This window comes from Silurus aristotelis (assembly GCF_946808225.1).
Source record: "Silurus aristotelis genome assembly, chromosome: 22".
NCBI lineage: Eukaryota > Metazoa > Chordata > Actinopteri > Siluriformes > Siluridae > Silurus > Silurus aristotelis.
The window spans coordinates 17,820,544-17,845,767 of record NC_139595.1 but is presented as its reverse complement, the minus strand read 5'-3'; the positions used below and the strand labels follow the sequence as shown (position 1 = coordinate 17,845,767).

At 38.8% G+C, this 25,224-nt stretch overlaps 3 protein-coding genes and 1 long non-coding RNA gene across 6 annotated transcripts in view; 3 read left to right on the top strand and 1 right to left on the bottom strand.

Moving 5' to 3' along the window:
- Positions 1–15,868, bottom strand: part of rreb1b (ras responsive element binding protein 1b) — a 42,382-nt gene extending 26,514 nt beyond the window's left edge. Inside the window, exon 1 of one of the 2 annotated variants that reach the window (XM_083525473.1) lies at positions 15,461–15,868. The gene's annotated coding sequence lies outside the window, so the exon portion shown is untranslated. Of the gene's footprint in view, positions 1–15,014; positions 15,111–15,460 lie in introns of those variants that run through there. The other variant, XM_083525474.1, reaches the window with a different exon arrangement.
- The window catches only part of bmi1b (bmi1 polycomb ring finger oncogene 1b), a 439,238-nt gene that overhangs the window by 74,833 nt on the left and 339,181 nt on the right, over positions 1–25,224 (top strand). The gene's annotated exons all lie outside the window — the stretch shown is intronic.
- Positions 1–25,224, top strand: part of LOC310717812 — a 433,295-nt gene that overhangs the window by 143,827 nt on the left and 264,244 nt on the right. The gene's annotated exons all lie outside the window — the stretch shown is intronic.
- On the top strand, positions 15,690–23,885 carry nrn1b (neuritin 1b; the record flags this gene model as incomplete). Of its 2 annotated transcripts, none has more annotated exons than XM_083526145.1 (3): positions 15,690–15,942; positions 22,239–22,383; positions 23,651–23,885. In XM_083526145.1, the coding sequence occupies 3 exons, from the start codon at positions 15,690–15,692 to the stop codon at positions 23,880–23,882; spliced, it is 630 nt and encodes a 209-aa protein (XP_083382271.1). In that variant the 3' UTR covers positions 23,883–23,885. The 2 variants fall into 2 exon arrangements, with proteins under 2 accessions (XP_083382271.1, XP_083382272.1); XM_083526146.1 differs by lacking the exon at positions 15,690–15,942 and adding an exon at positions 21,262–21,762.

Genomic DNA, 25,224 nt, shown 5'->3' with positions numbered 1-25,224 from the left:
TCATCAGAAGAAATAAACCACATACCCACAAAAGTTTCACTCATTAAAGCCTGCAAAAGGCAAACTATTAGCAAAAGGAGGTTGATTGATAGTGTGAATACGGGGTAAATCTGAGGTACAACATCACAGTCAGACGCCTTCTCAGGTCCAGACAATACATCAAGGAGGCAGAGAGCTGAAGTAGGTCAGAAAGTGTTTCTGGCAGTGGGGAGTGTTTGTGTTTCTGCTCTGTCTGTACTAAACTCTACTCACAGCCTCCTACTCACCTAGACACACACACAACACACACACACACACACACAGTGTCATAGTCTGCATTTCTGTTGCTCTTTTTTTCACTTCTCACTCCCTTCCCCCACCTCTCAATCTTGTTATTGAGTCCTAATCTCTGGAGTTAAACCTGTCAATCCCAATGTGCCAGCATCTCACACACACATCATCATCATCATCATCAATATATAACATTTCTGAATCTCCGTGTGGAAATAAATCGCCCAGACACATTACGGATTCATGACCCAAAGTCTTTGCTTGTGGTGGTGGTGGTGGTGGGGGGGTGTTCTTTTAAAGCGCAATAGCAGCCTATTAAACTGTCCCGTAAATTAAATGAGCTACTAGATGACGATAATTACAAACGAAACAAGGACGTCTGCAGTGCATCATCTCGAGCGTCTGCAAAGTGAGACTTTAACGTGCTCAAAAGCGTTTTGGCGGAATCCAGAAATAACTTTTATATAAACGCTTTAGATTTCCCTCTGTAGGTTTTCTCCAGGATCTTGTTTTGAGGTAAATGGTGGCACTAAATTGCTTTTAGGTGTGAATGATGGTGTGAATGAGATTGTGTTTGACTGGCTTCTCCTTCAGAGTGTATTCCTGCCTCACACACAGTGTTCCTGGGATTGCTGATAACTATCCGGCTAGCTAACGAAACTAGCGTCAATGATGGACAAATTATACAGAAATAAAACGTATAAATTACTTTTCTATAATACAAAGCTATATGGAATTAGGTTCCTGTCATACATGCGCAAACTAGCGTACTCACGGTCGACTAACCATCTAGCTACAAATGGCCTTAAACCAGTGGTCCCCAACCTTTTTTGCGCCACGGACCAGTTTAATGTCAGACAATATTAAATATAAATACAACAAAATAAAATGACACGACCGGCATAATAACTGGTATTTTCTAAATATAATAATAAATATAAATCCACTGTGTTGTTTTTTCTGTCATTTTGCTAACTTGTGGGTTTCAATTTAGCGGTAATGTATTATGTGTTAGCGGCCGGAGCCCCTTTAAGAAGGTAGCAGATGGAAGTAAGACATGTGACCGAGGTAAGCATCTTGACATGCATCAGAGTGAGTCATAGACAGATGTGGTGGAGAGAATCTTGTAATTTTACAAAATAAAACATCGTTCAAAATCAGATAATAAATAAAACGTAAATAATGCAAGTTATGTTTTCTTTCTGTGCAGCCCGGTACCAATTGACCCGGGTGGGGGTTGGGGACCACTGCCTTAAACAAGTACTATGAGTTTTTTTCCAGCCATGTATCTCTAAACTTAAACTTCCCTGTAGCTGAAAAAAAAAAAATCCTTTTTATGTTTATGGTGCAATTCAAAAGAAATTTTTACCAATACCAGAAAGCTGATTGACTGTTTCATGCTGGTCTCATTTGTAGTCATAAGACAGGAAATTATATCTGGACTAGCGAAAGAAAGAACTACAACACCACAGACACAACAAAACCATTCTAAAGTGCTAATAGAAGCAAAAAACATGTGAGGTAGTGCTACATCAGAAAACAAAGACCAGTTCAAGACCTAGAACAGCGAATTTTAAACAGTTTTGAGCCAAAAGATTTTACACTTTTTGTTTAACCGTTTAAGACCCTGTGGAAACCCTGCTACATTTTAACAAAAAATTACACTTTTGTCAGGATTTTTTTCCACACTAAGAAGGCCACACAACAAAATGGAATGAAGTATCAGACTTTTTGCTTCTCAGCTCTGTTAGCAGAGCCGTCTTTTGATCAAAGTACACACCACGTCACTGATCAGACACTAACCCAGAACCAAGCAGTCCAATTCGATGAATCCAGAGAAGCTCCACCCATTAAGTCACTATGTGAGACGATGTGTGTGTGTGTGACTTAACCCAGGTGATCAGGTGACTTTAACTGACCTTTAGAAGTGTGTTACCAGCTAATGCCTGAAATAGTGAGAGAACTTCAGGCCCCAAACCCAGTTTTCTATTTAAAAAAGAATGGTCCTTTGGTTTAAACATCAGCCATGTAGCCACCCTGGTTTGCATTAGGAGTGGCTTGTGATTCCCATCATTCCCCTACAGATGCAAGTCGGCACTGATAGATGGCAGCAGTTTTTTTCACGGCTGCGCTGTGTCGGCCAGAGTCCGTAAGAGTTTCGAACATGCCTAATCTTTTGCACTTTGCCCTCCCGGGAGTGCTGATGAGATTTAGAGCAATTCATTCAACACACACAGCTTCAGACGGTTAACACAGTGCAGGATTGTGATTGTGATTATTTGGGTAGCAGCGTTCGTGAAATTTTACACATAATGCCATTCGGATAATAATAAGTTGCTTTATTAATAGAAATGCCACTGTCGCTCATTTAATATTTAATTCAGATTAAGTCCTTTAATGGGTTTTAACAGTAAATTACACTCAGAAATGACGTGTTTTGTGTGTGTGTGTGTGTGTGTGTGTGTGTGTGTGTGTGTGTGCGCTATAGCACGGCAGCGCTTAACTTCGGCTGAGTGTGCATGGTTTACGCTGCTATGCCATCGAAAGGGTCGAAAGGTAGAGAGGATATTTGCAGTAAAGGACACTGGTGCTAATTTTTGCACCCACCAACCACAAGCAGTGTTAAAATAAACTAGGGCTGAAAAACTTATTTAGCCTGTGGATAAATAACGAATATGAATAAGTACAAAATCCATACTTTTTCTGTCACTGGTTGTTTTTTTTTTACACTTTAGAGGCAACCAAGATTTCAAGCAAACAACTTATAAAATACCTACAGAGAAATGGTTTCTATTCACTATATATGCTCACTACATAGGGCATAATAATGCCATCATAACAACTATATGGTGAGTATTACCTAAATGGCTATTAACTAATACTGTTAACTAATGCAATCATACAATTATGCAACAAGTTCTAGCCACTGCTTACCACATATACAAAACTGTATTGTAATGTACTCACTTTTGTGAGATACTTATATATATATATGTACTCACACAAACAAGCATGAAATTCCACAAATCTGCCACATGGATATTTGATGTGACACATTTGACACACACTGATGCTACAACGAGTTGTTCGAGTTGTTCGAGCGAACACTTTAAGAGCGAAAAAACATTTCTTGAAAGACCTTCGATGAGCTCAACCCCCAAAAAATGTCAAAACCATTCAGCAAGATGAAGATCCAGCTCAAAGGTCGCCGTTTTGACACCACTGCCGAGATCCAGCATGAATCGCAAAAGGTGTTCGGCACGCTTCGAAAAGAAGACCTTCAGGACACTTCCAGAAGTGGAATGCATCAGTAACGCTGGGAGCGCTGTATTGCTATGCAAGGGGACTATTTTGAAGGTGAAAGTGTGTAAACATAAATAAATCAAGTACTTTTTAGTAAACAGAGCGAGTCTCAAAACTTTTAGTTGTAACCTATATATCTCCACTGCTCTAGAGTCCAGTGATGGTATGCTTTACACCACTGCATCCGATGCTTTGCATTGCACTTGGTGAAGTAAGGCTTGAATGCAGCTGCTCAACCATGGAAACCCATGCCATGAAGCTCTCTACGCACTGTTCTTCAGCTAATCTGAAGTCCACAAGAAGCTAAGAGGTCTACAGCTATTGACTCTACAGAAAGTTAATGACCGCTGTGCACTATGTGTCTCAGCATCCGCTGACCCGCTCTGTGATTTTACGTGGTCGAACACTACATGGCTGAGGCGCTGTCGTTCCCAATCGCTTCCACTTTGTTATAATCCCACTAACAGTTTACTGTGGAATATTTAGTAGCGAGGAAATTTCACAACTGGACTTATTGCACAGGTTTCATCATATCACGATACCACGCTGAAATTCACTAAACTCCTGAGAGTGACCCATTCTTTCAGAAATGTTTGTAGAAGCGGTCTGCAAGCCTAAACACTATATTACAGCATATGTAATATAGACATAAATACAAACCACAAGTAACAAAACGGTCATTTGCATAAACGATTTGACAAATAGCTCCTAAACTATACTTAGCTATTAACCACACACACACACACACACACACACACACACACACACACACACACACACACACACACACACACACACACACACACCTGTTGTATACTTTACTACCCTTAGGATGGCAAATAGATGGCTCAGTTCTGGAAGTACATTTTAGATCACAGAATCACATCAAATCAGCACAGAGTTTGGCGAAGCACAAACTAACCCTGAGAATGTTGCTCTTGCCATGCAGACTAGCTGTGCATGTCCTATGCCCTGTGATAAGGGAGTTAATATTTACTGCAACCCTGAGCTGAACTGGGTCAGAGAGACAGCAACAGTGAACTTTGCCTTGTTTCTGAAGTTTTCTCCTCCTCCATCAGGATCACTCACATGTTTTACATAAAAAAAAATAAAAAAATAAAAAAAAAAGGTTTGAAGCGAACACAAAAATTTAGGAAGCCCAGATAACTCCCTGTTAAAGCACAGCAGATAAATGGGGAAGAACTGCTAAAATCTCATGTGGGTGGAGGTGTCATCACATCCACTCTAATTATTAGATCAAGTGTCACCCTTTCTGCTTGGATGCTGTGAAGATAAATAGAAAATGTAGGACAACAAATGAGTCGATGTGCTGCCTGAATGGCTCACACCTGCTCTCGCAATCATTCATTCCTTTCACTTGTCCACTTCTCGGATTAGAACCGGTCCAAAAGCAGACTACTACACTGAAAAATTTTCCTAGGTGTCGCTTTGGATACCGACACAAGCAACAAAAGCTGACAACCAGGAAAGGATGGACAAGTTCTCATGCTGCCCACAGACTCTCCTGTATCGTGTTGCTAGAGGCGGAAGCGATCTGCTTTTCGGCTCGCTGTTTTTTTGCTCCATTGTCTTCGTTGCCACGGGGCATTTAGGGGAAAATAAGCTAGCTAAAAGAGATGCTGAGCTCAGATGAACCCCTGGGGACGAGCGCTGCGTGTTAGCATTCTTCAGCTAGCATGCGCGTTCATTATCTCTAATTATATTGACCTCTTTGAAAGGAAGGTATAAGGTTCAAGGAATATGTTGCTACGTGCGTAACCTGTAGGATTGTGTATAAGAAGCGCTAGAACTTAGAAACGCTTGGTTTGTTCGAGTTACAGAAAGGCATTTAAAGTGGTGCAAACAGGCCTTCTGTCAAGCGGATGCATCAACAAATACCTACATACAGGTGGAACTACATTCTTTTGACAATCACACCAATGGTTATGTGTAATAATCACACCATGGCTAAGAGTAATGAATATGAGGAACACAGACAGGTAGACTAACACTGTAATGATGAATATACAATTATTAAAATCAGAACCTCTCCAACCCACTTTAAAAAAGTACATATGTGACATATTAAACTATTAAAACATAATAATCAAAATCATTTGTTGTTTAATGCTTAAACAAAGTAAAATGGATGAAGAAACCTGGGCTGGATGATGCCACAATAAATAAATCACATAAAATAGTTAATAAATTAATAAAATAAATACTTGATTTTTTTTAATTGCAACACTTAGCAAAACTACATATCCTTATACATCCTGTTTCTCAAAGAACATACTTGAATATATACTATATAATGTTTAATTATATTGCAACTCATCCTTGTGTAGCTAAGTGCTAGAAAATCAGCCTTGTTGCTGCTAGAATTTAGTATCACAATGTTATTTTCTCTAAAGATTTTGTATAACATTTAAAAAACTTTTTCAAACGACCCATAACAATGATTTGCTAACGTTATCACTAAAATTAGCCGTGTTAGCCAACAGGCCAGTTCGCTGCCAGGAAACAAGCTTGTTTTCCTCACTACCTTTATTACAGTGATCGTGTTTTATCTTCTAATTTTCAATTTTTAAAGATATTTGTTCATCACAGTAGCCAAACATTTGAAAACGTAGCACAATAATCACTGTGGTGTTCTTCACTGATATTAGCTGAATTAGCTTTCTGACTAGCGTTGTTCTAGTATACTAGCTCATAGTTAGCAGTGTGTGAGAGCTCAGTATTTAAGTTTTGAATAACTTGTCATGGTTTTAGGGATTTATTTAAAAATTAAGACAAGTATAATTTATGCTCTTAAAAACTAGCTAAATCAGAGAGATAAGAAGGCATATTTTGTGGAGCATTTTTTGGTATTTATCTGAAGAAACAGTTAGCATTTTCAGGCTAATTCTCCCCTCACGAGATGATCACGGTTCTGAATAAATATCGAGGTTATATATAAAATATATAAGCACCGGTGTCATGCATTAGCTAGTAAGCTAAGGATGGTTATCAGTATATAAAAAATGTGATTATGCTGTATATTTATATTACAGTTATCACTGTGCTGGATAGTAATACAGTGGAACCCCGGTGTACGAGTGCCTTGTAGTACGAGAATATCGGTGTATGAGCGGTTTTACTAGTACAAATCTTTGTTGGAGTACGAGCATATTTCGGGAAGTCGAGCATTTCTTTAGACGTGTTTCGTTCCAGTCACGCATTCTGCTCGTCGCTCGTCACCTCCGTCCCCACACACACTTCATGCTCGGTTGCTTCATAGACATTGTTCTGAGTGCGTTCTCGTCGTTCTCATATGGATATTGTGCTTTTTGTCTGGTTTTTTTTGCGTTTTGATTTTATATTTTATTACTTATAGGGAAAATTTTCAGAAACGATTTAATCTCGTACACCGGGTTTCCACTGTAAAAGTATATATAATCACATTTTCACATACTTTGCTCTGTTGCATTGCCATAAGTCATATATATTTATGCTAATTATGTTGTTTCCCTCAAAAGATCTGAGGTAATTACGATTCGTAACGCAGGAATTGTGAATTAACTACACATTATGGTAACATATTTGACCAAAACACCAATCTATATTACAAAAAAAACAAAAAACAGTTGTTTGGGCCCAGAGCTAGTTAAAACATAACATCAATTAAGTGTGCTGACCTTTTAAAATAATTCTGAAATAATTATGGCACTCTATTAATAAAAGACTTTCCACTTGCACCACTGAAATGGAGGATGGCGGACTCCTTCGCTGGAAGCTGAGAGCCAGAGCAGAGAAACATCTGTTTCCCATTGCCCACCTCACTCTCAAACTCAGAAGAGGATATGGCCAAGCTTCTATTCTCTCATGTATTTCTCTCTTTCAAGAAACCAAGTGCTGTTTGAATGATTCACTGTTTGATGCACCGACACAAAACCTGTGGATGTCTAAATGCAAGATGTCTTGAGGAGGAACTCTGCTTAACCCTGCAATAAGAACCTGCTATTTCCACATACATGACTCTACGCTGAAAACTCCTCCTCCACACCCAGTGACACAACCAACATCACCGTCTTATCCAGCAATTACGAGTGAAAGAGCCTGGTGACGAGACGGGTGCTAACGTTGTATCATCAGCTTCTATTTTTGGGTTCCTCAACCTTAAATGTGAGATGAGCACAATCCTGACCAGCAGGTTGACCTTATAAACAAATATATATATATATATGTTCGATCCTTTTTCTTTTTTTTTTAAAATAATTTAATGAAAGCTAGTTGGAGACCTCGAGAGCACGGACTGCCGCTTCAGGAGGAACAGGTTTCACGGAGTTGCCTCAGGCCTGCTATCCTCCCCCTTAGTCTCTCCCATTTTTTCCCTTTACACTCCCCGTACTTCTCACTAATCCTAGAAACGAGATCAAACAATCCAGCAAGATTCGTAGCTGGTGACTAATTATTATTAACACAACCGCACCACGTTCGTTCAGGTGGAAAACACCTGTGATTTCTCAGGTCAGGGCTGGCACTTATGATTTCACAGGAACACATATACAATACTTTGAGATTTGTCACAACAAATCTTGAGCCATTCAGGTGGTTACTCTGGAAATGTAACAGAAAAATCCTGAATGCGATGCTGGAAAAGGCCTTAAAAACAAGCCGATCAGCATCACCTTTCTGAAAGGAGACCACAAAATCTTTAAATAACAGGGTTGGATTATGTGACAATACATCATGGTATCTATGGCACGATATGGTGATCATGATGGTAGTGTTATATTTATAATTATTGGCATTTTTTTTAAAATTATGATTAATGATATGGTTATGTCTATAAGTATAAACTAAGAAAGAGCGGAAAAATAAACAATAGATTCATTCATTAATTTAAGCATGCAATAAAAAAGTAATAAAAAAGGGGTAAAAAAAAAAAAAAAAAAAAAAGAAAAAAATATTACAATATTGAACATAAATAAAATTGCCAAAACAAGTTTAAAAAAGATTTCGGTTTCATATCTTTCATAAAATTAATAAAATCGTAAAATAAATAAATGAATAAAAACAATTCCAATTTTAATATCAGTCCAAAACTATTGGACTATTGGATACTATTGGATACTAATCAAATCAACTCCTTCTAAAAAATATCCCACGAGCCTTAATCCTTTTCAGAATAAGATTTTTAATCACTTGATCATCGCCTTTATAAGTGAATGCCAAACTCATCATCCTTGATCATGTTTTCTTTTTACTATACCTATTTGTTTTTCCATTAGTTTCCTAAATTCAGTCTGCTTCAGCATCCTCGGTGTGTGCTCGAGACCTAAAAACCCGTCACAGATCCACACATAGAGAGTCGCCGCCAGCTGACAAAACCGTTTACTTAGCAGCCAAGATCGAGTGCGAGAGAGAGAGAACAAGAGAGAGAGAGAGAGAGAGAGAGAGAGGCAGCCTGGCAATGCTCACAGGAAAACAACTGTTTTAGGAACTTCCTGAAAATTGTCCTGGAGAGCAATTTTATTCATCCTGGAGCAAGCGTAATCATCCCAAATAGATCCTCCCACCCTTCTTGTTATGACAAACTGCAAAACTGCGGATGCAAAAAGAACTTTTCAGTCCGGCCAGCAAGCACTTATGTTAACAATAACATACTGCGTAAATATTCACCAATTAACCTTAAATGTATTTCCTTTTTTTCCCTTCCGCAATGACGTCAAAGAAATTGATCCAAAACTAATTAAATGAACTCTACTAAATCTAGAGAACAACTTTAGATTAGATTAGATTTAAATTTATTGTCATTGCACAAGTTTTGGTACAAGGCAACGAAATGCAGTTAGCATCTAACCAGAAGTCCATTGGTAGCAGTGTTAAATATTTAGATATGTACAGGTTTGTAAGGCAGTGATACATGATAGATGTAAATAAATGAACAGATGAACGATCAATATGAATTGAATAATCTCATTATAAATAAAGAGCAAAAAAAAAAAAAAGGCACCGTATAAAATAAGGACGTGTTTATGTGTGCGTAATGTGTGCATGAGGTAGCTGATGTGCTGCGATAGCTGCGCTGCATTGTTGGATTTAATACTGATGATAGCCGTGATGATGATGATGATGATGATGATGATGCTCTTTGCATTGAGAAAGCTTTTGTGCAGCTGAGAGGTTAAAGCGTTAAACTGCTGATGCTGAAGTTCAAATCCCACTACAATCAAGCTGCCACTGTTGGGCCCTTGAGCAAGGCCCTTAACTCTCAACTACTCAGTTGTATATATTAAAAAAAAAGCAAGTCATACTAGATAATTAATTCTGCCAAGTGCCATAAGCTTAAATGTAAATGTACTAAAATATCGAGGAATGATGACCATCATCAAGTGGTGATTGTGAAATCAAGTCAAGTTTATGGTTGCCAGATTGGATAAACTGGAGATTTATGCCTAATCTGGCAGGTTCACACCTTTTTTAACCACATCTCAATATGGATTGAATGAAATATGAATTGTTGTACGTTGGTTTTTAGTTACAGCCAAAACCTAATGGTGAAGGCAAACATCAGCAACTTCAATGTAGAGTTAAATTTAAGGTTGTGAAACATCCCTAAAACAAGTGAGTTCCTCTTATCATTATGGTATAGCAGCTATAAACAGTCAGTCCTTCATCATCTCCTCGGTTCATAAGTAACCCAGCTTGCCATCTTGTGATGCCACCACAGAATCACAAGAGGGAACTTCTGACTGTTACAAAATGCTGACTATGAAAAAAGCCTACTTGTTACAGAGGGCTTCACCGGAGCAGTGTTTGCAAGTTTACTATTGTCATCGTGTATTTATTAAACATATCTTAATGTGTAAAAAAAACAACAACATTCAAACGCAATAAAATGAACCCAAGAGCTTCGGGGCAGAGAATTGTGTCAGAGCCGCTGCTGCAGAAAAACAAATAGAATCACGAAGTTACGTTAAAAACGTGTAGCGTTTTATTCCTATAGAGAAACCATTTAAATAGTTTGTGGGGTGACGAGATGTTAAGTTTGAGCTTTGCTTTGGGATTTCTCCTCCCTCGTTCTCACTGGCAGAAGCAGAAACTGGGGAAGATGCGTTATTTGCGTCTTGTAAGTAGTAAATTCCGAGTTGTAAAAAAAAAAAACCTTACCAACCTTGGCATGTTTCATGTGCAAAGCAGGAAAAACAAAAACAAATAAATAAAGCTTATGAAAAGAATCTTGATTTTTATTACAGCTTTTGTCTTGACTGGATCCTGGATCCGTTACTGTGGATGTTGCTGTAATGCTAGCAACAAACTAACGTTAGAAGCTAATCCAATGTTGATGATTACCTCTATAAAACGGAAATTAGTAACAGAAAATGTTATAGTTTTAACCAAGAACTGTGCCTGTATGTTCACTGAATAACTGATCTGAAGCCAGAACGGCTCGAAACTCGTTCAAATATAGTTTTCGGTGCAACTTACTGGCGGCCGGTGGGGAAGTTGCAAGTTCAGTTCGAACACAGTATTAGACACTACAGATGCTCACATGGAGGATAGTTTCAGAAAGGCCTTACTGTAACCACTGCGTTTTCTACTTCCTTCATTTTTACACACGCTGCTGAATTTCCTGTTATCCTTCTCCCATCTCGCTGCGTCGGACTCAACTGATTCTGCATTCCTGCTTTGCTTAGTCACGTCGTCTCATCGCGAAGTTTCTTAGGGTTCGATTCATGTTTTTGCCGTTTGATTCAGTTTGCAACAATGAAACATATCACAATATGGCAGTAAGTAGAATGATGCAACAAGTTTTATGAGAACAGTTCATCCACACACACACACACACACACACACACACAGGTAGAGTAAATCAGTCTACACCCCAGCACCTAACCAGCTCTCCAATGTGCTACGAGGCCAAGGGAACATAATCTTATCTAAAATAGATGGTTTAAAAATAGCCCAGGAGTGAAACAGGATGCCCATCTCTCCTCTGAACGAGTAATCACCCATCACTAACAGGGAAGGCACGGACATAACCAGCCGAACCAACCCGATCTCCACTTCTCCATCCACTCCTAAATCTACACTACCTCTAATCTTAATAGCTTCTACTTACTCAACTTAGAACACGTATTGGAACTGTTAGATATCTCTCATTATGATGGGTTTTGGCGTTTTATTAGCAAACCTTTGAAAACAAATTGTAGAAATCGTAGAATCGGATGCGATATTTTTGTCACGTCTCAAAATAAAAAAAACGAGCTCTTTTTAATTCCAGCCCTGAATATTTTATTGCAAGCTGGAATTTGTGTGTTTCTGGATTTTTCTGGATGAATCACAGCCTTCATGGTCATCCAAAAAACACAATTTGTTCTAATGTAAGAAAAAAAAAAAAAAAAAAAAAAAACTGAATTCATTTATTTTTTAAACCAGGGTCCGGGATCGAGTTTGAATACAGCTTTGGGATCAATTAGAATAAGTGATGAATAAATAAGAATGAAATAGTTTTATTACGAATAGGAAAGCTGAAAAGCTGCACTTTATGAGAGTTAGAGAGAGAGAGAGAGAGAGAGAGAGAGAGAGAGAGAGAGAGAGAGAGAGAGAGAGAGAGAGAGAGAGAGCGCACGATCAACTTAGCGATCTTGAAACAGCGTTCGTATGACCATGGTATCGTGATGAGTGAAAGCTTATCTCTTTAATTTTATATAATGAAAATTAGCACACTGGCAGTCCATAAAGTTTTCCATTGACTAATCGAAGAAAGTTTTTTAAATGATGCCCTGAACACCATCACCATAATCGCTGGTGATATAACGGATGGAATTACAAAACCGAATCAAAGATTTGTTCTGGATGACTCGAGCTCCACTAAGGTCCAAAAGTTCTTATCAGTCTATCGCTCCAGAGCTCCTACAGCCCAGTGGCTGAAGCATAAACATATGTGCTTTTGAACGATGACCGCAGACGACCCACCAGGGCAGAAGGAGGTGGGAAATACGAGGCTGCATACACAATGCTTCAAAACAATACACCGAGAATGTTTTGCATCACAGCTCGAAAATGCCTCCCGGTCCGAGATGCTGAGGCAGGACTTACAGTAACTTGCTTAAAATTCTTCTCCCAGCATTCCCCTTCTGCACTTGGAGACTTCTCAATGACGTTACAGGAAACGTGCTAAACAAAAGGCGCAACTACTGGGTGGTTCCTCTATCAGGGGTGGACCCGTGTTGGGGGGAAAGGAATCTCTTTTCTTCCTGTATCACTACATCTTTGCCCCCCCACCCCCCCAATCATTCGCCTCTTTGGGAACTTTTCTTTTGTCATGCAGAAGACAAATCGACTACATCCTCAAATACGTTCCATCAACATATTTCTCATTCAATAATATTGAATATAAGATTTGTTTTTTATATTCAAGGGAACTAATGAATGTGGCCTCGTCGTATAGCCGAGTTACTGACAAAAAAGTCGATTTTTCTAAAATCAGCACATCCTGAAGCGTTCTCCACACTTTTATCCACGTAACGTTGCCGACTGCCAGTTTGACAAGTTCGTTCGTGTTATCACTTCATTTACAGCCGCTATAAACCGTTGCTCCTTTACCAGCCTCTCAAATGAAATCACCAAGAGCTCTCTCTGCGCTCCATTTGCAGCGCTCAGACTCAACCACGCCATAAACAAGACTCAAGGTTCCTCCATCCACTGGTTTCGCCTGCCAGACTTGTAATTATGCAAAACGAGGTTCTTGATTCACATCACCTCCTCCATCAGGGGGTTGACAACCCTGTAAAACTGGCAGGAATCCAAAACTACTGCATCTAAAATATATCTTGGATTATTTTAAGACTAGTTTTACTATTTTAGCAGAGTTTAGATGCCCAACAACCTGCCCTGCGACAGGTACCACAGAGTTCAGTTCAATAATGAGTAGAACCTACATTCAGACACAAGGTGACCTGAGATTGATGAGATCGATATGAGAAGCTAATTATTCAAGCTATAAAGCACAGGCTTTTTAATGAAAACAAAATAGAAAGCTTTATGCCATTAAAGCGCTTTCATAGCGCAGATCCCAAACCAAACTTTGTAACTTATATAATGAGTTCATGATGATTTACGGAAAGCCCGTAGCTCTGGATTTCCATTTTCGAAGCCGAACAGGTACAATGTTTAAAACACTTTCACAAATTTTAAAATAGGACTTTTGTCCGTCGTGGTCCTGTACAAATCATCATAACTATTACGGATAAAAGGACATTGATATCCACCATAAACCACACTACATCATGCCAAGGTCATATAGAGGTCTGGAGTTTGGGACTGATGTTCAGTCCAATGTTTGTATCCGAATACATTTTCATCCTCAAAAGTGACTCTATAATGATCACCTTGTGACATCACTACGGGACAAATTCCACTAATGACAACAAGGTCGGACGGAATAAAGACGTAACACAGAATAAACATGGGTGATCTCGGGTGTTTCATGATCAGAGTGATGGGTTAAAGACGTTTCAGTGTTGCCTGCATGTCGAGGTGTTTGTAAAGCAAGCTAAAGAGATCAGGGTACGAGTCGGTGTTGGTGCTGGTAGCGGATGGTTTTGCATCTGCAGGCCTCCTCTGGTGTAGAATTTCGTGACGGAATGTGAACGCGTGGACGTGCAAACGGCGTCTCATGCGGATGTGCACTTTTGCTGCCTCTCCAAAGAGGAACCATGACAGGCGGATGACGACGACGACTAGCAACAGCAGGAGGAGGAGAAGGAGGAGGAGGGCACACAGGGCACCATCAAGAAGTGAACATCAAGGAGACAGAAAAGATCCAAACAACCCCCATAGAAAAGATTTTACTTGGAAACGATGTTTCAGCCTGGTCTACTACAGACTTTTTATCAACTTCTTTCAAAAAAATAAATAAATAAAGTGATAGCAACTTCCTCTTTTAGGCTGAACATGTTCTGCTCCCAGTCCATTAAACTACAGCTGCATCAGGTTAGGAAGTGAGTGGAGGCAGTGGTAATAAATAATAAGCTCATTATATAAAATATTATATATATATATATATATATATATACACACACACACACACACACACACACAACTCAAGCCAAACAAACAATAACGTTCCTGCCAAGGTCAAAGCGTGTAGAGAAACGTGTAGAGAAACGTGTAGAGAAACGTGTAAAGCCCCCCCTTCTCCCCTCTCATGCAGCCGCCAGCACCACCACCACCGCCGCCGTGGCCGCGTCCGCGTCCGCTCCCCTCCGACCAAAGTCCGGAGATGGAGCTCAGATGCTCGGCGGATCATTAACTTTTTTTTTTTTCGCTCGTCATAAATAATAATAAAAAAAAAACAAGTGAGAAAAAAGTAAAGAAAAGGAAAAAAAAAAAAACCTTGACCCCCCGCACAACTTCCACGAAAAAAAAAACCAACAAAAAAAAACACGCACCATTAATTTGTAGTCGGGCAGGTAGAGGAGTTTCCACGCAGGTACAGTGGCCTTTACACGCGCATTCCTGCACGCGTTAGGGGAGGGAGAGAGAGAGAGAGAGAGAGAGAGAGAGAAGGAGAGAGAAAGCAGGAAGAGAAGGAAGAGAGGAAAAAAAGAACACACTCTGAACTCCGAACATCACCCTCTCCGCCACCTCTCTCCCTCTCCCTCCCTCTTTTTGTCTGTTTTTTCCTTAGAAACCCGAGGTCTTTAAAAATGTTTCTTCTTGGAGGAGAAAAATAAATCCACCTCGAGCAAACCTCAAAGCACGCGGCGTCGAGATGAAAGAGAGAGAGAGAGAGAGAGAGAGAGAGAGAGAGAGAGAGAGAGAGAGAGAGAGAGAGAGAGAGAGAAAGAATAGAGAAACAAAAAGTAACCAAAAAAAGTTTCTATAATAAACTTACGGAGGAAAAGATCCGGGCCGGCCAGCCTGCTGCGCTCCGTGATGATGGTGAAAAGCAGATGATGGACTTTGGAGAGAATGAAAGGAGGAGGAGGAGGGGGGGGGAGAGAGAGAGAGATAGAGAGAGCGAGAGAGAGAAAAAAACCTCCCACTGCAAACTCGTTCCGGAGAGGAGCGCCCAAAATGGCGTTTTTAGAGGATGTGCAAAGTTCGTCGACTAAACCCGGAGCATGGTTTTGCTCCCCAACTGCTCCGAAGAAAGAAACCCCGTCGACGTTTCCGACCAGGAAGAAGCTGAAAAGCCACTTTTTTCTCTCTTTTTTGGGCAGGACGGTGGTAGTTTTAGTTTATTTCCGTCTTGCAGGCGCGCGTTCCGAAGCAGCGCTGCTCCCTGTAAAGCTGATAAGCGGCTGCATCACGTGTTGCTCGTGCAGTCTCCAAGGGGACGGTGCTGGGGAGGCTGCGAGCATCTCTACGGGAGGGGTATGTATGAGTGTGTGTGTGTGTGCGTGCATGGGGAGGGGTGGGCAAAAGTTAAAACCCCTGCATGACCATCACACCCCACACTGGTTTTTTTTTTGCTTTGGGAAACACACCAGTGCGTATTAACTTTTGCACAGAGGTGGTGTTGTTTGCCTGAAAATGCAATGTGTTTAATCATCCAGGTTTATTCATTGCCACTTTTTAAAAATGAATTTAGCACTGATATTTGTTTAAAGGAGTTTCAAATGTAAAACTATAGTGAGCTCCAAGGGTGTATCCTGGGACCTTTGGTTTATCTAGGGGATATGCCTGATGTGTGTCTGTTGGAATGTCAGTCTAATAAAATAATAATAATTTATTCATTCATTCATTTCATATGGTTGTTCTGGATGCAAAGCCAATCACAGAAACCCTCTTTGCATCATTCATAGTGATTGGCTGTGTGTTTCACACTTACGCCTTCAGTTGTGTCCGGTGTATCTGAATAAATTCACTTCTTAATACCGTCTTCTGTGCATTTTTGTGTAGTTTTTTGGGCATTATGGTTTTCCTGGGGATCAGAAATTGAGGCAAATATGTATTTGTGCAAGGAAAGAAAACGCAAAAGTATATTTGGTTCATGAAAACACTTAATATGCTTTTTAGCTTTTTGTTCACTTTTCTTCACGTCCAGCTTTTCTTGAAAAAAATTAGGCTTGAAAAAATGTCCTTGTAACCAAATCAATTTCTTCTCCCCTGTCAGTCATTGTGGAATAGTTAGAAACAGTTATTAAATCCAGACGAATCTATCTGAGCTTGAGCAGTTTGCTACAGATGTAGTTTGCGAGCTGACTAGCGTGCTTTCCGATCGACCAATCAAAGGGCAAAATAGCAACTTGTTTACCCGCCTTAGAGAGGGCCTCGGAGTTAACAAGTCGCAAGCTGATTGGTTAAAGCAACAGCTTCAAGCAACAGATTAAAATCAATAGGACGCCTGCAGTGTTTCGAGTGCTGGCATTATTGCGATTCCTTTTGACCTTGTCATCATATGACTGATAAAATCTGATTGGATAGAAACTGAAACTTGCACTCGGTGGCGCTGCTGCAAGACACAACACATCTGAGAGAAACTCTATGAAATAAGTGAATTGACTATTGGGAATAACTGAATATATATTCATATATATTAAAATCTAAGTAAGCAATTCTGAGTCAGAGAAGGCCTTGCCTGCTTGTTGATCACTCCTTAGTTTATTTCCAAGTTGTTCGTGTACTCATATTTGAGGTGGTATCACAAAGTTTCGAGACTAGTTTTGTAACACGCCAACAGATGGCAGCACAAGGCTGCACGCACAGTCAAAGGGAGCACCTTCATAAGTCAGTGTGCCAAAAGACATAGTCATGTGTACATAGGAAGCTGTGAAACTGGTGCTATTCTGACCACGTCCACGTTTTAACTGAGCTCTCCTCAAACGCGAGTTTCTTGCTGGAAACAACACGATCTCACTTCCGCACCCACTCCACTCGCCAAGTTTGGCTCCTGCGGACTTCACCCTCTCCCTGAAGATGAAGACCCGGTGCAAAGGTCGCCGTTTTGACACTACTGAGGAGATCCGAGCGAAGAAGAAGACTTCCAGGATACATTCCATAAATGTCAGAAACATGGGGAGCACTGTATTTCTGTGCAAGGGGACTATTTTGAAAGTGAGTAAATGTAAATGTAGATAAATAAAGTACTTTCTTGTATACAGAGCCACTCTCGAAACTTTTTGATACCACCTTGTATCTGTATACACATGAAAACCTGCATCTAAAGTTCTTGCATCTAGATTCTGTTTATGAATTCATTCATCTTTAATCAACTTTATAAGGGTCAGGATTTCCCAGAAACACAGAGCCTGAATTACGATTGCATCAGGGGATTATCGTGTGAGAATCACAGGTGTATAATCTCACATGCAAACATCAGAATCGCACAGGATGTAACCAAGCGCTTAGTGTCATGTGACATGCAATAAAATGATAAGACTGGTGATAGCTCACAGAGTAAAGCAATGTTCAAAAAAAAAAAAAAAATCTCCATCCCTTTAACCCTTAGCTTTGCAAATTCTCAAATCTACATCTGTCTAATGAAAAACTCACTAACCAACATCTGGAATGATGTCAAATTTGCTGTATTGGTATACATTTGAAAGCCAACCTGGTGGTGTTCCGTCTCAACCTCTCAATTCTGCGCTCTTGTTACTGTCTAAGGTTCTCCGTTTGATTGTGTCCATGTCTATGCTTTCCTCTTTCTTCCTGAAGACTTAACACTAAATTGGTGCTTTCAGTTGCCCCCAAGGTGTGACTCTGGGTCCGTGTGAGTTCTTCACATGGACTGGTATATCATTCTATCCCATTTGTCCTGCTTTGTGCCCAGTGTTTTTAAAACAGGCAACAAAATCATGGACGAGGAAGAAGTCAACAAATGTATAAATGTTAATTGTAGAAAGTAGATTGCTGAGACGATCAATAGATTGATATCGATCTTTTATTAAATTCCAAAGATGAAATATACTACTGCTTTATTGCAATCGAGTATCTTAGGGTACTTCTAGGTTCCCCTGGAATGTTAAATGCTTATAGAGCTGCTTTTGTTTAAACCCGTCACTGTATTACACATCAATCACTTGCTGTTGATGACAAGTTACACTGAAATATATGAGCCAAAATGGAGATCAAATCTGGGACATTGTCACTTTGTGTAATCATCAGACCCAACTAAAAGAATCTACACTCTGGGCTAGAAAGAAATCACCCCTAGCTTTGCATACCATATTTGACAGTTGTGGATTCTGCAAAAGTCTGGAAATTTTTTCTTTTTCAAGATAGTTGATAGTTGAGAAAACCTGACATTTTATCTTTGAAAGATGTAGCCTTTGCTAGCTGATTTACACCATCATCCCTGCAGTTTATTTACGCACTTGATGACAGAGCGCCTCCCATATTGTCGTTTGTTAACGAGTTTGGATGAGACTCGTAAGAAAGCCATTTGTCCGCATCGATACTCAAAGCAGATTGAGAGTTTTATTTCTTTCGTTAAACATGAGTTCGACCCAAGCAAAAGAAAAAGGTCCTATTTAGTTAGTTTCTAACTATATAACTAAAGGCCCTATTTATTTAGTCTCTAAGGAAAAATACATCTTACTTGCACCAGTTTTCCAAACCACAGAATAAGCTGGTCAAACTGTTAGTCCATCTTTTGCCAGCTGGAAGAATGAAAGATCTTCTGACCCCTCCCATTTTTTAAAACATAAAAGATGAATTGTTTTTTAAGAACGACGCAGCACTCAGGAAACATATGTGAAAACATTATTTGCTCGGGCTAGTCAGGTAATCAGATAATCAGGAAGCTGGAAAATAATTCACCACTTGGTAAAAATGGTCCACTAGGGTGTGGTCTGGAAGCTGGTAGCTGGGATTCTAGCTACAAAGCTAAATTTTGGTAGCAAATAAAGGCAAATTAAGCCAAATCAAATCATCACATACTCAAGTTAACCCAGTTACCCAAAAACCCAATGTTTCAGACTAATTTGTTTTTTTGGGATTGTATGAAGCACTGATACTGTTATTATAGTTAAGTAGATTTTTCACGTATCTGTTTACGTAACTTTACTGAAGTGTTTCCATTCGGGGAGACTTTTAGTTTAAATTCACTACATTTCAAAGTCAAATATCTTCCTTTTTTCTTGACTACATTTTGCAGAATCAGTAGTTTCTCTTCATTTATGAGTGGATAAAAACATAACCGGTCAATGCGCGCTCTGTTTCGCACTTGTTTTGATTGCCGCTCGGCGGTGTCTATTCAGCACGAACATACAGTTCAGCATCAGTTCAACAGCAAGCAGAACATTTTAAGAGGAATAAATGATGGAAGAAACTCCACAACACCTGTGGCTTAATTTGAGAGATTTAAAAAAAAAGAATTAGAAGATTTGGGGCTCATGATCATTGTAATAGAAATCAATCAGTGTTTGAGTCATTAATATCATTCTATTGATAGATCAGTGTGCTGAGAGTCACATTCGAGTCTTTTCACATACAGGAAACTGAGGTGATTAAGTCTTGTGACCAAAAGGATTTGAAAATAACAACATTATAGCCGTAATAAATCATAGTACTTTTGATACCTAAATACCACAGCACACATCAAGACTTTTCCTATTTGTACAAATCCAAATCAACATTATTTAGGGGGTTTTATGCCGCCATCACAGAATATATAGTTGGCCACAAGACTTGGCCACAAGACCGCTTTCTAATTGTCGTATATAAGCGATAACAGTGCGTGTTTTCCTTTTACTGATAAGCAAAAAACACAACGTAAAGACCGACTGCGGTCATTTATCTGCTTCGTTTTACACACATTTGCACTCTACAGGTTTTCGTCATAGTGAACAATGCATAATAAATAAATAATGGAAACAATGAGCATACAGCAGGCCCCATAGTGTGAGTAATGTGAATGTGAGTGTCCACTAGAGCGCTCTCTCTCTCTCTCTCTCTCTCTCTCTCTCTCTCTCTCTCTCTCTCGCTCTCTCTCTCTCTCTCTGTCTCTTTCTCCACCACCACGAGTCTTACATAACCACGACCTTGTATTTGTACACTAAGTAATGCCTCCGACCTCCAGTGACCCGAATAACTGCCTCTGGCCTACACAATGTTTTTCATCCTCCCCAAACCTCCAAATCATCAAACTCTCAGTGCTTCCGTTTTTCTACACAAGGCTTCGTAAAAGACACTTTTTTGTGCGTACCAAAGACCTTGAAACCTCTGTGCACGGACGCCAATACGCATATTAACTTCTGAAGTGTTGGATGCTGTTCATTTTAGCAGGTGAAATACAATCTCAACCCCAAGCACAGTGATACGCTTTAGTTAAAATATGTATAAGTTCAGGATCTGCAGTGAAACAATGATTCAGCAGGGTGCAGGGAGAATAATTGGGTTGCAGCGCCGTCTGCTGGTGGAACAGGAGCACGACCGGACGCTGTGTGGAATTAAACATCTCAATAGTGTGGTGTTGAACATAAAATCAGCCATTGGGTCAAATTGATGTGATGAAGCTTAGTTACCAATAACAACATATACTCAGTTGCTTATTTCACAGCATTTTGCACTTTTACTTATCATAATTTGTCAATCAATTTATGGTTACATTTAATGTTTATTCGTGTTATAGCAGCAATAAAGAGTCGTTCTGGTTTTTTTTTTTTTTTTTAATCTCAATACAGAAGTTCAATAGAAAAGGGGAGATAGGGGGATAAACGTAAACTTTTATGTATAGAGGTTTACTTTTGACCAAAACTGGAGACTCCTTACATAAAAACGTCCGTCAAATCATCCATCTCCTTACAAAACACTTCACCCTATCAATTATTACTTTTGATCAGACTGAGATTATGTAGCACACCCGCCATTCAAATCCCAGTATACACCGTTGCTATGGAAACAATGCAAAAATTATAATAAGCACATCAAAATAAACCTGTCAAAGCTGTTACTATAAGAAAACGTATCAACAGACTTAAGAACCCAGTAGTGCTGCATTCATGACATCATCTCAACATCTCACTCTTCATCGTACATCAGTACTTCAGAGGGACTATTTCCAATCTGGCAACCATTTTTATGTACTGTGCATAGGCTGAAATATAAAGGGATTCTGAACCCAGTGATGCTTTTAGCTTGTGTAGGAGCTCTGAGTGGATGTAGCTTGATATTCTGATGCTTTCACACAGTGTAAAATGGGATTTAATTTAACTGACAGACACGGATCTCTGCTCTGTTTACTGCACTTAGGTAAGACAAAATAAGCAACAACAAAAGAATGTAATTAACTACTTTATATTTGATGCATTTGTCTGGAGGAGTTCCAAACTGGAGATTTTACACTACATTGACTTCATACCTTTTCTAACTTTTCTATCTACAATAAAATGCCATTATATTCTATAGATGAATATTTTAAACATAGAGAAATGATGCGCACTTGAGATTCTTCAGCCAGTTTCAAGATTTATTTTTATGTCCAAGAATGCTACGAATTTCTTATCAGACTGAACCTTTTCCACAAGAAAGTTTCAAGCTATGGGTAGATAATTTGACTAACTTCGAACATTTATTTAAAGAAATCCATAGAACAAGATTATATGACTTTTAAAATCACTAAGAGACATCTACAAATCAGTTTGGTGATTATAAATAGATGAGATCATCCTCATATCATTGAATTTGTATAAAAACATCAGTAGAACTCATCTTTACGTCAATTTCAGTGTCTTTGCTCCGAGCAGTGAGCGCAGCAGGGGCGTGTGAGATGGTGTTTAAGGGTTTCTCAGACTGCCTGCTCAGCCTCGGAGAAAATGTGATGAACCATCCTCAGGACTTGGACGATCCGGAAAACCTGCACACCATCTGCTCGTAAGTGCAAGTTAGCTTTTATATAATATAATATAATAAATACTGGTTACAGTTACACAAAAAAGTATTCGTTTTTTTATATTGTGGAATGAATAAGATGCACAGGAGCAGGAACGTTTGCACTCAGATTGAAAACTAAGCCTCGAGTGGGCCATTCCTAAACAATCAGATTCTTGTGTTGATCCCATCCAGTGTATCTTTAATTAGGACGCTCAATGTTCTTGAGCTGTTGGAAGGTGAACCGTCACGCTCTCAAGAGTGCAGACTATAGCAGGCTTTCTTTTAAAAATGTCATGCATTTTGGTGGCATCTTTATTTCAGCCCTAAACAGTTTCAGATTATTCCCACCAGTATTTGTACAACATGCTACATCCAACTACCATTTACAGTATGGTATGGCTTTACAGTGCTCTCAGGCTGATAAACAGTGTTTCCAATCAGGTCCACAGTTATATTTTGGTTTGTTCAGATCAGAGAATCTTTCCCTATATGTCTCCAACATGGGACGTATCCAACATTTTGTCTCTGACAAAAACCTCATTCCACATCTCTTTCACAGGTGCTTCCACCAACATGCTTCACTGTAGACATGATGATTTGAGGCTGTTGGGAAATTTTGCATTGATGCCAATTATAGTAAATACTCTGTGTTGAGGTCACAACAAGTTAAATTTTTAGCCCAAAGATTCAACGATTGGACCAGGAAACGATTTCTTTTTCTCCAACATGAGATTTCACATCACTTTTCAATAATGATTTTCTCCCAATAGGAGAACATTGTTCAGGCTGTTGAAAAAAAAAAGTAAAGTAGGTGTGAAACATTATGAAAAAGGTTATCCGATCTCCAATTAGACCAATATTGAACTTTGTAACCTTGACGAAAACCCATCATTTTTCAAAAGCCTCAAAACACAGTGAAGCACGATGGTGGTGGCATCATGTGTTGTGGATGCTGTATGAGGAGAAAAAAAGTCTGGACAAAGTTTTCCTGTGAACGACTTCCCTCATCTGAGCTCCTTTTCTGATTACGTTTATTTCTCACCAGATTCTTCCCATGTCAGTTTCAGGTTGCTATAAAAAGTGGAAAAGTTAAAGAAAAACGTATATGACACCGCAAACTACACAAAATGGAAGGATTAGAAGTTAATAAAGTATTTCCATAGAGCCTAATCCAAAAAAAAAAAGGCTCCCAATGATGGAAATACTACAAGAAAATCCTTTGTCATTTTTCAAGAAACTGATCGTGCTACATTTTTCCATTTCACAGATACTGGAGCGATTTCCTTTCATGCACATCTGCTGCAGTTGCTGATTGCCAAGATGAAGCAGTGGAGCTCTGGGAGAAGCTCAAAGTGCCGTCTGGGAGTCTGAACTACAGGGGAAGTCTGTTTCAACTCTGCTCGAAAGACAATGGAGCACCAGGACTCAGTTTTACAGTAAAACTCATAATCGGAGCCGTGACTCTTTTTAAACTGGTGATGTGGGTGATTTTTGAGTGAAAACGCCAAAAAAAAGAAATGAGAAGCAGATCGTAAGACAGTTAATGATATTATTTTTTAGCACTTATTAAGCCTGAAAAACTCAATTATATTGAAATATTTTGAGCATTTAATATCACGACATTTATATGAAGACATTTTAAACACAAATTATTGCTTGTTCTGATGCAAATCTTACATAATTACAGAAACCTTTGGATGGGTGACTTTTTAAAGATATCAAGAAAAGCTCAATTTTGTGTTCCATTTTTTATGAATAATTCAGATTAGGATTAGAGTTACACATAAACACACAAAAATATAACTCAGGAAGAATTTTGTGTTTTAATCTACCTTAAAAAAAAACAGCTTGATGCCAAAGTGCTGAATTTTTGGTTGGTTAAAAGGTGTTTTTTTGTTTTTTGAGCTACTGCAAGTCACAAGTTTACTTAATATTTACATTTAATATTTATGCATCCCTTCGTATATATAATGATTTTTATATACACTGTATTACTTGTGTGGTGAATGCTTTGAACAAAATTAATATATATTAAAACTTATTAAAATGATAAATGCATTAAAATGATTTTTTAATCATAGTTTCGGTGCGTTGAAACAGTTGGTATGTTTTCGGATTTGTAATTTCTTCATAAATTGCATTTCTTTTCACCTTAATTTAAGAGAAATAAAAAGTTGTGAATGAACGATTTACTGAATGAATTACTGGAGGTTTCTAGGTGCTATCATATAATTAAGCCACATTAAATGCATCTATAAACAGATAAAAAATACTATGTGTCTCTTTCATTATTTAAAAAAAAAAAACATTTCAAGCATTTTATAAAAAAAAAAAAAAAGATCAATTTTAGAGTGTGTAAGGTTCTTTTTGGTTATTTTCTTATAACATAAGAACATATATAACATTTATCATACGCTGTATCTAAAAAGGAACTTAGTGATGCCTTTATACAGTCTTGCTTTTATACAGTCCATTCTGCTTGTCTTGGAGATATCATTTTGAAAAAAAACGGAAAACTCTCTCAACGCACAAATCTTCTCAGAATCTCTGTAGACACCGAATAAATACAAAGGTACCAGGTGGGTGAGTTTTAAAGCTACTTGAAGTGGAAATTCACAATGACCCAGACGTCCCTGCATTTGAAGACATCAATAAAGATTTTCTCTGACATTTCTATCAGTTTGCATCTGCTTTTGCTTTATAGAGCGCAGTCTCAGCCTTGGCCTGTCTGCACTGTGGAAATAAGCTTCGACATGAATGTTGACACATCTCTGAGACGTTCACAATGTAATACAGGATTGGCATAAAGCTCTTACTATCTTTATTATATAAAATTTGTAT